General features: G+C 42.6%; 2 protein-coding genes across 2 annotated transcripts in view; one reads left to right on the forward strand and one right to left on the reverse strand.

Moving 5' to 3' along the window:
• Positions 1-232: 232 nt before the first annotated feature.
• On the reverse strand, positions 233-7163 carry MAT2A (methionine adenosyltransferase 2A). Its single transcript, XM_081068304.1, has 10 exons — positions 7029-7163; positions 4776-4853; positions 4556-4678; positions 3821-3933; positions 3591-3734; positions 3201-3419; positions 2793-2975; positions 2514-2647; positions 1790-1845; positions 233-753 (listed from the first exon to the last, which is right to left on the reverse strand). Exons 1-10 carry the CDS (start codon positions 7117-7119, stop codon positions 653-655), a joined length of 1242 nt encoding a protein of 413 aa, XP_080924430.1. The 5' UTR covers positions 7120-7163; the 3' UTR covers positions 233-652.
• CAPG (capping actin protein, gelsolin like) overlaps positions 7082-12526 on the forward strand; it is a gene marked incomplete at its 5' end in the record, with an annotated part of 104751 nt that continues 99306 nt past the window's right edge. Inside the window, one exon of the mRNA XM_081068284.1 lies at positions 7082-7476. Coding sequence (XP_080924410.1) covers positions 7082-7476 — 395 coding nt within the window. The remainder of the gene's footprint in view (positions 7477-12526) is intronic.

Consider the following 12526-nt stretch of genomic DNA (forward strand, 5'->3'; position numbering starts at 1 on the left):
TGAAATTTTAGCCATTGCAATGGCCAAAAAAGGCTATGGTTGACAAACCAAAATCAAGTCTTGCACTTTCTTCTTAGCGCTAGGAATAAGATTTATAAACCTATTAAATGCCTATAGTTAGGGTTGAAGTGATTTCTCTGAACCATGGGTAGAATTACAATTATTCAGGGTTAAGGAATATGTTCTCAGATCATGTTCCTACCAAAACACTTTTAAAGAACAATGGACACAGTTCGGGTAGAACCTAGCATTTTATTTAGATCTTCATTAAACTGTTGGAATTGAGAACCAGACATACGTAATAAACCTCCAAAAATAGATCCTGAAAGGCACTTTCTGCTTAGGGCAAGCAGTCATGGAATAAGCATGTAAACAAGCTGGCTTCTCTGTACCACACCAGCCAAGTCAGCTTTCTCCATGGCCAGCTGCACCAGCTCTGCCCTCCCTTGTTAACACCAGCCAGACCCCCTGTAGGTCTAACCCAAGGTTTTTCTGTAGGACACCTTGGCCTACCTGGGAATGCTGGAAACATGTTAAAGGAATCATGGTGTTGAGGAAAAAAAAAATCTTTTAAAAGCTGCCATCTGAGGTGATGGCTTCTCTGTACTTACGCCATACCCCAGAATACAATAAATAAGCAATTAGAAAATGTTCAAGTATGAAGGGATTTCCTCCTCCCCGCCAAAAGCACTGCAGTCTGAAGGAAGCTGGTTTCTCTGTAGCTACACCAGCTGTTCAGAAAGCTCATTGGACCTGGTTTTGAAAACAAAACAAAGTTAAAACCCTGGGAGGAGTTATTGTGCAGTGTGGAGTACTTAGTCTTTCTTATAAAGAAAAAAAAAGTTATCTGGTACCAAAGTGTGCAACCTACAGACCCTCAGGTACTGCCCTGTTACTTTTCCATATGACATCACAAAGGTGCCAAGTGCCTGTTTTTCTAGAGCTAGGAGTTGGTGGTTTGGCTAGTGCTGAAACCATGCATAGGATTGGTTTACTAAATAAAAACCTTATTACGTACGTCCTCCAAAAGACAGCTGAGTAAGTGGAGAGATTTGATTTGGTGCTGTTTAAGAGCTGGCAATTAAGAGCATAAGCACCAGGGAGATGGTTTAATGGTAACTGCCTTTTCTTTTTTTAAATGTCAGGCTAGAGCTCCAGTTGGAACTTGCGTTACATGCAAGAAATGATTTAATAGGGAACACTCCCTGACAGAGAGCTACATAATTAGAAATGGATCAAGTTATAGGGAGGATAAGGGAAAGCTTCACATTCAGAATAGAGCTCGAGACATTACAAATTCATGCTGACAGGGCTGTGGCATTGCCAGACAGGCTATAATGGAACTACAAATACTTTACGTGCACATTACAAGGACATTTTTAGCATCTGGTGGGAAAGTCAATGCAATTAGAATTTTAGGGGTTTGGGTGATAGGGAACAAAGGTTCAATTTCAAAGCATTATTTACTACAGTGTTGTTGGTTTGTTTCTAGGCAGTTACATGGATCACCTATGCTCACTAAATTCATTATAATGGTGAACAAAACACCTAGGGACAGAATAGCAAGCCGAACTTACAGTCCCCCACACAAGCTAAAATTCATGTCATTGACTAGAGTGACTGCAACTGATCAGGAGCTGAAAGAGGACAGGAAAATTTAGGAAGAAGGGCCCTTTCCCTCAGAGCTTGAAGGCTTCTCTGTAGCCTACGCCAACAAGTCTGGGGGAAAAAGGCTAACACTTTCAATATTTAAGCTTTTTGGGCACTTCCCATGGGAAGCTGTCCCTACCAAAGTGGCCATAGGCTGCAGTCCTCTGATAAATTGGCTTCTTCAGATCCAGATCCCTGGAATATACAAGTCCGTAACTTAATATGTAGCATTCAATTAAAATAAAGCAAAACAATCAGCAAGACTCATTTTCAAGACTTCTGGCAAATGAGTTCAGTTCTCTGGGGTATGCTAGGAAAAAAGTTTGTGGCAAAAATATTTGTTACTTCCCTGGTATCCAAACTCCTTGCACAGTCCTTATTAGTAACTATAGTTCTTGTTTTTCCGTCCCTGGCTCAACAGATATGAAAACTTGTCATTATTCTGAGAAATTTCAAGTGTCAAAAGCTCATTTGAGATCATGGAATACTTACCAAGGTCCATGCCCACACCCTACCATGGTTATTTTCTTTATAACAGCCTTGAACATCCCACTTATCTGTACTAATTACTTTTAAATAAACATTCTTAGGTACGATGAGCACAAACCCCAGTATAAAATGTAAAAGATTTTCTAGGGTGGTTAAGTCTAAGCCATGGAGCACTATGCTTTTGGATTTTTCTTAGTTTAAGCTTTCACTGAAGGCAATTTAAAAGATAACACCAACACATTCTAGGAATTAAAATGTTTCCCCACTTGAGGAATCTTCCTTCACTTTCACCTCAGATTTGAATATATGTCAAATATAGACACACACCCACACCCTCAATATTTTTCACTAGCAATAGGCTTTACCATCTTTACCTGACAATGACCCCAGGGCGGAGGTCAAAATTCTTCTTCACAATCTCTAATAGCTCTCTCTCACTCTTCTGAGAGGTGCCATAATGGAAAATGGAGATAGACAATGGATGAGAAACTCCAATAGCATAAGAGACCTAAAAGGATTAAAATGTCATTTAAGAGTCAATCATCAAAAGATCCACACACTTGTGCAATACACTGGTATAAAAAATATCTAGTAGATAACTAAATGCCCCCCGCCACATGCCTTTTAATTAGTCATTATATAAGAGTATATACCTGCACAAGAACCCTTCTGCATAGACCTCCTTTAACAAGGGATTTTGCTACCCAACGAGCAGCATAAGCAGCAGAACGGTCCACCTTGGTATAATCTTTTCCTGAAAAGGCACCTCCTCCATGAGCTCCCCAACCGCCGTAAGTATCCACAATGATTTTCCGACCAGTCAAACCAGCATCACCCTGAAATTACAGGATTTAAGTCACTTTATGCCTTATCCTTTGCAGTAAGTGGTTCTAGGTCAAGTTTGTTAAATGCCTATTCTCTATCACTCAGCAAATATCCTCAGAAGATTCACATGTAGGCTTCAAAAAACCTAGAAAAGAGGTGGTAGAAGCCAAATTTTTGCAAGTAAACATCACAAAAGATCCAAGAATGTAAACTGAATTGACATTGTAAGGTCTTACCTGAGGCCCACCAATAACAAATCTGCCACTTGGCTGTAGATGATAGACTGTATCCTCATCAAGATACTTTGCAGGCACAACTGCTTTGATGACCTTCTCCTTTAGGGCATCCCTCATCTCATCAAGACAAACTTCTTCATCGTGCTGAACAGATATAACGATTGTGTGGACTCTGATGGGAAGCACAGCACCTCGATCCTGCATATACTGCACAGTCACCTTGAAAGCAACATATGTCATTAGAACATGAATGGCTTTGTTTTTGGTCCTCTAAGTTACAATACAAAAGACAACTGCTATTCTGTTTTTAGTTAGCTTCAATCAAAGAACTTTTACTAATATTCCGGGCCAACATAATACGTGTAATCTAGCGTTATGGTCATCACTTACTTGAGTTTTAGAATCTGGGCGTAACCAAGGCAAAGTGCCATTGCGGCGCAGTTCAGCCAGTTTGGCATTGAGCTTGTGTGCTAAGACAATGGTTAAAGGCATACATTCCTCAGTTTCATCAGTGGCATAGCCAAACATCAAACCCTAGAAAGGAAAAGTCACCAATGTGATCAAGCCAAGCCTCAGAATTTAATGTTAGAAGAGCTGCAAATAGCCGTCTCTCAAGATACCTGATCTCCTGCACCAATGTCTTCCTCATTTCGGTCAAGATGAACACCTTGAGCAATATCTGGTGACTGTTGCTCCAAGGCTACTAGCACATTACAAGTCTTATAGTCAAACCCTGTAACAAAACAATGTCTTATTATTTTAAAAAGGCCACAGCAATACCTTCTTACAGCAATTATCTGGAATTCTAAATACAGTTGATCCAGGCACAACAAACTCGCCACTTGGGTAAAGATGATAGATTGTATCCTCACTCTTGGCCCTCTATATCCCCAGGCTTCACATCTGCAGATTCAACCAATGCAAACTGGAAACAGACTTTTCAATCGGCGGATGTGGAGGAACAGCAAACTGTATACATTATTCTACCCCCATCGGATTTTGGTATGAGAGAGGGGTCCCTGGAACTAATTCCTTGTGGATACCAAGGGATGAATGAATTTGGGGGGAGTCAAAAGTTATACATGGATTTTCAGTTGTGCAGGGCAAGGTGTCGGTCGTCAGGTTGGCACCCCTAACCCCCATGTTGTTCCAGGGTCATCTGTACGCTAAAGAAATCAAACATTCCTAAAACAATACTTTTAGAGAATGGAATAGGGTTGAAACAAAAGGATAGTAAAACTATATAACTGGAGTTAATGATTAGAAGGAACATCCTAGACGATAGGGCTAGAAAGTGCTGAAGAAAATATCTGGAAAAATGAGGAGCTTAGAAAAGCCAACTCATTAAAACGCACCTTTGGAAGAATCATCATATCCAACGTGTTTAATGGTTTCACGAACCACTTTCTGGTAGTCAATAGCAGCTCTGGACGTAATTTCCCCAGCAAGAAGGATCATTCCAGTTTTAGCAACAGTTTCTAAGAAAGGAGAAGTTCACACGCAAATGTCACTTTTGTAACGTAATTTTCACGATGCTACCTTTTCATCAATAGAGAGGCAGTGTTCTGAACTTACCACAGGCCACTTTGGCATCAGGGTCCTGCTGCAGGTGAGCATCAAGAACAGCATCACTGATCTGGTCACAAATCTTATCTGCAAAAAAACAAGTCCTGGCTCAATGTCTTTACTGTTAATATAAGTATGTCACGCCCCCTTCCATATAACCACAGCTGTCAAGAACTTATGTAGAGCTTTCTTTTTAAAGTTGTAGTAACCCATAAAGTTGTAAAACCCATAACAAAATTTACCAATTTAAACATTTTCAAGTGTACAATTCAGTGGTATTTCAAGTATGGAGATCTTAACTGCTACACCTAACTGCTACTTTACCAGAAACCATTTGTCTAAGAATAAATGCTGGATGTAGTGTTGCTTGTTACTTGAAAACTTGACCCCGTGGCTTCATATAGCTGCACAAGTTCACCAATTCAGATAAGCCAGCAGAACCCCCAGCATTTTAATACATTTAAACTCATGGCACGTGCACTTTACAACTGACATGGACTTCATTTCCATCTCTAAAGTATTCCAGACATTTTGAAAAATTAAATTCCCAGACAATGCAATTTCTATTGTTAAATAGAACAGCTACATTGAGATTAATCAAGTGAAAGTAGAGATAAAGTGGTTTATCTTCAAATCCAAAAGCAAACCTAGGAAACATTTAGCTTTAAGAGTATTGCTTTTCAAACAATAGTCCTTAAGTTTATCTCCAAAATTTGAAGTCTGTATGATAAGTCCAACCAACCAGAAAGTTAAACTGTTGTTTGTCTTGTTATCAATTTCTCCCTGATCCTGATGAACACCAATTAGAGCAAAGAAATCATGTCAATTAAAGAGTTAAAGAATGAAAGCAAGGGTACTATGAACAAAAGGAATAAAATGGCCAACCATTTGATTTTGTTATGAGTAGTCCAGGAACAAGAAATGAACAGACTGGCAAATGCCCAAAAGCATTCTGAATCCTTGTTCATTTTCTCCCGACTGGATTACTACCTATTAAAAATCAGAGGGGAACAGAAATAACCCTAATAACATTTTCCTGAATTTTCTATAACCATGCACAACAATGAAAGTAAAACGTATACTGCAGTCAAGCCAAAGGCTCAAGACAATTTACAAACTGTTGTAAATGCCTGTCACTTACATGATTAAGTTAAGAAAAGATAGGTCGAATACACAACACTGGAAAAAAAAAAACCAACCACTGAAAAACCCCACAGGACACCAAAACACCTGACCTTCACTCATCAGGTCTCAGGGTTTGTCCCGTCCTATACTATTAGGTTGCTTGTGGGATTTCAACAAAAGCACAGAGAAATGAGAAATGGATCCTTAAGCCATCAGACTAGGTAACCATGTCAATGTGATCAACCTAAGAAAGGGCAGAAGCAGTCCATCAAAATAATGATCTTTACCATGTAATGATTTCAAACTGAGATTGAAAGTTCCTTGAAATAGCTTCACTCGTTCACGTGTAAACTGATCCCCGTAATGGCGGACCAGTGGACAAAGCCCGGAGAAGGAAACGTGAAATAAAACCCTGCCTCTAACCATATGCACCAAAGACTTTAAAACGCAATGGCAGCTCATGCTTAATTCATGCTTCCCATCCTTTTCATCCACGGCCCAAATAAGGCATGTCTTCAACACGCGCTATATTTAGTTGGAGGCTGTCACCTCGAAGGCGAGGCCATATACTGCCTAAAAGGCAAGTCCCTATTCTTCGGTGAGTAGGAAGGACCCAAGCCAAGGAATTCAAGGCAGAGAAGGCGTCCAGAGGCAAGGGCCCCCTACTCCGCCAACCCGAGCGCTCCCCCAGCGGGACGGCTCCCGGGGCCAGATGCCACAAGCTGCAGACACGTGGTTGCGGCTGCAATGCGGGGGGCGCGCTCCCGAGGACCGGGCGCGAGCGCTCGGGGCGGGTCACCCACCCGAGGTTTTTCGGACCGCAGGGCCAAGAGGAAAGTGTCCTCCCCGGGTAGAGCACCAGCTGCCGCGGCTCCCGCCCTTCTCCGTTTTCTGGAATCTTCTGCAAGTCGGGGCGCGCGGCCGGATGGGAGGGGAGGGGAGGGAGGGGGAGGGGAGCGGCGGCCACGCGCTCTGCGCCCGCGGCGCCACGAGGAAGGCGCGCAGCCGCCGCTCTTCCCACCGCCCGGCAAGCAAGGGCAACCAGCGTGGCACCGCCGCCAGCAGGATCCGGTCCGGCGCAGCCCTGCCGCACGCCCCGCCCTACCCCTCGCTCAGCGCCTGGGCCTGTCATCTCACCTGGGTGGCCTTCCCCTACAGACTCTGAAGTGAAGAGGAACGTGCCCTCCTCGATGAATGCCTCGTGGAAGCCGTTGAGCTGCCCGTTCATGTTGATGTTGGTGACAGCAGCGGTGAATGAAAGTGACGTTGAAGAGGAAAGAACGGCGAGCCGACGACTGCGAAATGCACAAGCAGAAGACAACGTCTTACTCGACTCGGGCGGGCGGCGCGGAGTGAACGAGGCGGCAGGCAGCTCGGCCCACTATTTATATGCAGCGCCCGCGCGCTCCCGACTCAGGCCCCGCCCCTCGGCGCCGCGCGCCTTTGCGTCACTCGCGCGGGGAAGAGGGGGCGGTGCACCGAGGGAAGCACAGGCTAAACCACTGTGCGAGGCGTGGGGAGGGCGCGGAGGTAACGCCTCCCTCCAGCGAATATGTAGCTATCGTAAGCATTCACATACCAAGGGGTAAGTGGAAACCGGAGTCTACGGGGTCGTTGTACCCTTCCATGTTTGATGTGGGAGGAAACGCGACAGGGCTATGAGGCTGTTCCCCTGTGCTGTGACATGGCACCTCCCTTCCGACCGTTGGCGGGGTTATCTGGCCGCGAGGTCGCGTCCCCCAGCGGTGGCAGCGGGAATCGTGCAGGTTTTGTCCTCTGGCTCTTAGCTTGGGTCTTTCCGGCCGCCCCGCCGTTGGATGCCCGGGTGACAGGGAGCCGGTGGCCTTCAGCCATGTGAAAGTGGCCATCTTGGCCGGTCAGCGTACTGTTCTTCGCACCGCCTTATTCATACCCGCCCTGCGCGCTGCTGGCGACTGGAAATCCTGAGGGGGGCCACCTAATTGTTAGTAATTTCTTGGTTAAAGCCTCTGGTGAAAATGGCGGAAAAGCAGAATAATGAGAGTTCTGTCACTTAAACGATTGCTGTCCTCCTTGCACGCCCAGCGCTCAAGTTTCTGAAAGAGGCCCTTCCCTTTGTTGACCCTTCAGCTGCGACCTTTTCTCTATTCAAGAAAGGAAGGCTCTCGCAAGGCTGACCTTGCACTTGCTGGCTTTCCCTATGTTTTCGAGGGGAAAACAATCGATGTTTAGGTGTCATTTCAATTTTCTGTACAAGAGACTGCTGAATATTTTTCTTGGGGAGAGACTATTTAGCTCCTATATATGACTAAGGAGGTTTCTTGACATGAAATGGTCCGTTTCCTGAAGCTTTCACTTTTAAAATATCTACCTACGTTTGTCCCAGTTTTGCCCATTAAAGGAATTGTGGGGAGAGAAGAAACAGAAAAAACTTGAGCCAACGAGGAGTAGGGCGTCAGGAACCGATTTCCTGGAGTCCCCGTTTGGAAGGAGCCCACCAGTGGCAAGGAGATCGGGTATCACTTCCTCTCGCGCAGGGGCTGCGGTCTCCGCTCAGGTTTAGCAGGGGCTGCCGTCGTGGTGGCCGAGTGCATTCACATGGGCTTTAAGGATGGTACTAGGCAGGGCCTGCTGCCAGGATAGGGTGCACGTTACCCTGGGGACGTGAATGAGAGACACCCCAGGAGCAGCCTCTTGCTGGTTATCCTCAGAGAATTAGGTAAATTCTGAAGAACAGTCCTCTCAGCGGCATGCATGCGGGAGGCAAGGTGCTGGGAGTTTGGAAACAATGGAAGCACTGGGGCTGTGCTAGGGGCTTTGACAATGAAGGTGAAGAAAAGGGCCTTTCTCTAGACTTCAGGACCATATCCATGGTCACTCAAAGCAGGCAGTCTAAAAAAAAGAGAATATATATGTTATTTTTATTTGTTGGCTTTTACTTTTCAAACTAATTTCATGGAAAACCGTTTAAGACGTTCATAAATTTTTTTGTTTCAACGTATTTCACCTTTTTATTTTTTTAGCAAAATGCCAATTTATTAACTCAATGAATGATAAATTGCCAACTGGCACAAATTGCGTGTGTAGGCTGGTCAGTGCATTATCTCCCAGCAGAAAAATTTACCTGGGAAGCCAGAATATATTAGTTAAAAGATTATTTGATTAATATGGAGTCAGAACAAGGGGATTACGTAAATTCAGTGATTAGCTCATTAAACCCTGATATGCTCCTGCTATGGACTCCACCTGGGGCTATTCCGGCCAAAGAGATTAGAATCAGCAGTTGGTACTTGCTTACCGTCTCTTTCTTGCTTATAACATGTGTGATATCCCGGTTAAGAGTAGGGGTTTTGGAGTCCAGCTTCTGCTGCTAAGAGTGTTGATCAAACAACCGTTCTACACCTCAGTGTCCTCAGTCTGTAAAATGGAATAATAATAGTATTGTATAATTGCTTAAGGATGAAATGAAATCATGCAGCTGAAGTCTTTAGCACAGTATCTGGCACATAATAGGTATTTGTAAAACGTTAGCTGTAATAAATAGCCCTTCAGTGGCCAATTGCTGTTAGGATAAAGACTAAAATCCCTACATATCCTGAAAGGCCTGAGTGATTTGGCTGCTAATTCTTCAACCTCATTTGTGCCACTTTTCCCTTCTCTCTGTCTTCTGCTTTGGGTTTCTTTAATTAGTAACAGTCAAATTTATTAATGGATCAGTATCAAATTATTTCATTGCTTTTGTATTTTTCACATTGTCCCTTCCTCTCACCAATATTATGAGCCCCTCCAGTCAGGCAGAGCAGGGACTGGTGCTGTGACAGTCCTGGTCACTGCCCACGTGGAGCTCTAAATGGGGGGAGATGGCTGGCTAACTAGTCCTCACCCTTCCTGCCACAGCTCAGTTGTCACTTCCTGGATGAAGCCTCCACCAACACAGATTTCTCACAGGGTCCTGTGTTTTGCGATATGGCAATAAGTGCTGTTTGAAATTAGATTTGGAGATTACTTCATGAGGTATCAACTCCCATTATGTTTGTAAACTCCATGACAATGAGAAGGTAGTCTGTTTTGCTCAAGCTTTGTTGCTCAGTACCAGACACACAGAAGGTGCTTAATAATGTTTGAGGAGAGGAAGAAAGGGAGACAAGAGGAAAGAATGAATAAATACAAGGGATGGCAGAAGAAAGTGGGGAAATAAGAAACCCTGGGGATCATGTAAAATCAATAAAAAGAGCTACTGCTTTGTTTTAGTCACAAGCATTATAATTAATAAAATTGAGAGCTCTTTACTAACAGGGAAGCTTATCACCATCCTGTTCTGAACGAGATTTCTGATTCCACATATTAGTGCCTTTAGGGTAAAATAAACCAGGAGAAGTTACTGGTTTATTTCATATTTAACATTAATGAAATTTGTTGAATGTGAAATGTTACAAAGCACATAGGAAAAATCTAATCACTGCCTAAAGGCACCAGATTTCTCAACCCAAAGAACATTAATATGGCAGTCGTCCTATGAAAGAGGTAGGTTGGAATTGGATAAACATGTTTGTGACTCAGCAAATAAAACAACTCTAGGTCTTATCAGTCAGCCATCAAGGAGAGAGTTCTAGTAAGTGAAAAGAAGCATTTGCACTGCAAGTAGCTGTTGATTTGGCAGGAGAAAAGAGGAAGATGATACTAGGCATGTCAAAGAGCAATAGTGAAGGTGTGGAGAAAGCTCCTACGCTATGAGTCTTAAGAGTACCTTCTATGTTGGGGGGCGGCTGTTGGTTACAGCGCGGTGCTCTTAACAACAAGGCTGCTGGTTCAATCCCCGCATGGGCCGCTGTGAGCTGCGCCCTCCACAACTAGATTGAAATAACTATTTGACTTGGAGCTGATGGGTCCTAGAAAAACACACTTAAAATAAATAAAAGTTTAAAAAAGAGTAACTTCTACCATGTTTCCCCGAAAATAAGACTGGGTCTTATATTAATTTTTGCTCCAAAAGACGCATTTGGGCTTATGTTCAGGGGATGTCATCCTGAAAAATCATGCTAGGGCTTATTTTCCGGTTAGGTCTTATTTTCGGGGAAATACGGTATGTGACGACAGGCCAAAAGAAAGAAATCTACCCCAGATGTCTCTAAAATTGCACCAGTCCTTTAGGGCTCAGAAGCATCTCCGAGGCCTCAGAAGCAAGCTAACTCTAGTGGGATCTGAAACAAGTACTATGAGAGTCCCCTCAATTGTAGGCTTCTTGTAATTTGTTTTTGTTTCTCTGTTTTTCTCTCCTGAAACTTAATCAAATCTTTTGACAATCCCAATAAAGTAATGAGAGATGGAAGAATGAACAGGGTACAATGAAGAAGATACTAAAGGAGACAATAATATATACATTGATAATAATAATATATTATTATCAATATTATCAATAATATAATGATGTCAATATAATTTATTGTGATAGGCACTGTTATTATACCTCACAACAATTCTAATGAGGCAGGTACTATTTCTCTTCTTGTTTTACAAATGAAGAAACTAACGTGTAATTCTCCCATGTCACACATCACATCAGTACTGGAGCTGGGCCTTGAGCCTGGGTCTGAGCTCTAAATACATGCTCCTTGTTACAAGGCAAACAATAAATACATTCCCTGAGGCAATTAATGATGAAATTTGGTTTGTATTCTGCCATACTTTTTTCTATGAACATGCATATATATTTGACCCAAAACGTGGATTTTTCTTTTAACAATTTTCATGGCCATTTCTCCAGGACACTATGTAGAGATATAAATCATTCTATTTTTTTTATTATGGTAAAATACAACAAAATTTACCACTTAAACCATTTTTAAGTTCATGGTTCTGTGGCATTAAATATATTCACAATGTTGTGCAAAACCATTTTTTTTAGTAACAGTAAAATTCTGCCATACAATTCATTCAGCTGTTGCCTTACTAGTTGAAATTCAGGTTGTTTCTCATTTTTGCTCTACACACAGTGCTGATGAATTTAACATCTTTGTACTTGGAAGGAACTCAGAGTCTGGAGTTTTTGACTAGAAATACATGATAAAGATTTATTCAAAGGACTAGGGTTTGCAAACCAGAAACATACCTAGGCAATATCCAGAGTGTTCTGAAGAAGAAAGGAAAGCTGAGAGTTTTTATTGTAAAGAGTACATTCTTGAGAAGAGTCAGTTATGCATTCTTAGCCTCAGGATGACCAGTGGTCTCAGTGATAGATGTCGGGTGGTCTGGATATGTGAACGTTCTTTCCTTAGTCCTTCAGTGGGTAATAAGGTTATCTGGAGGTTTGATATATACCCAGACATTGCCACAGAACTGGAAAATTCAAACCTTTAAGTTCCCAGGCTAGTTAAAACAAGAAGAGAATCATTTTCTCATACCTCAACCTACTTGATTTTAGTAATTTATCAGCTTGACTACAATGACTCCATTTTATTTCTTCATTCTATTCCTCAGTACACATACTTTTGTGAACCAATGTTTTTTTTGTGTGTGTGTAGATGTTTCAATGTGGGATTGCTGAGACAAAGGATATGTGCATTTTTACATGTTAGTAGTTACAGCCATGTTACTTTACAAATGGCTGTGAAAACTCACATTCCTACCCATAGGGTATGAGAATATCATTTCCCAAT

This window comes from Rhinolophus hipposideros (genome assembly GCF_964194185.1).
Source record: "Rhinolophus hipposideros genome assembly, chromosome: 12".
NCBI classification, from domain to species: domain Eukaryota; kingdom Metazoa; phylum Chordata; class Mammalia; order Chiroptera; family Rhinolophidae; genus Rhinolophus; species Rhinolophus hipposideros.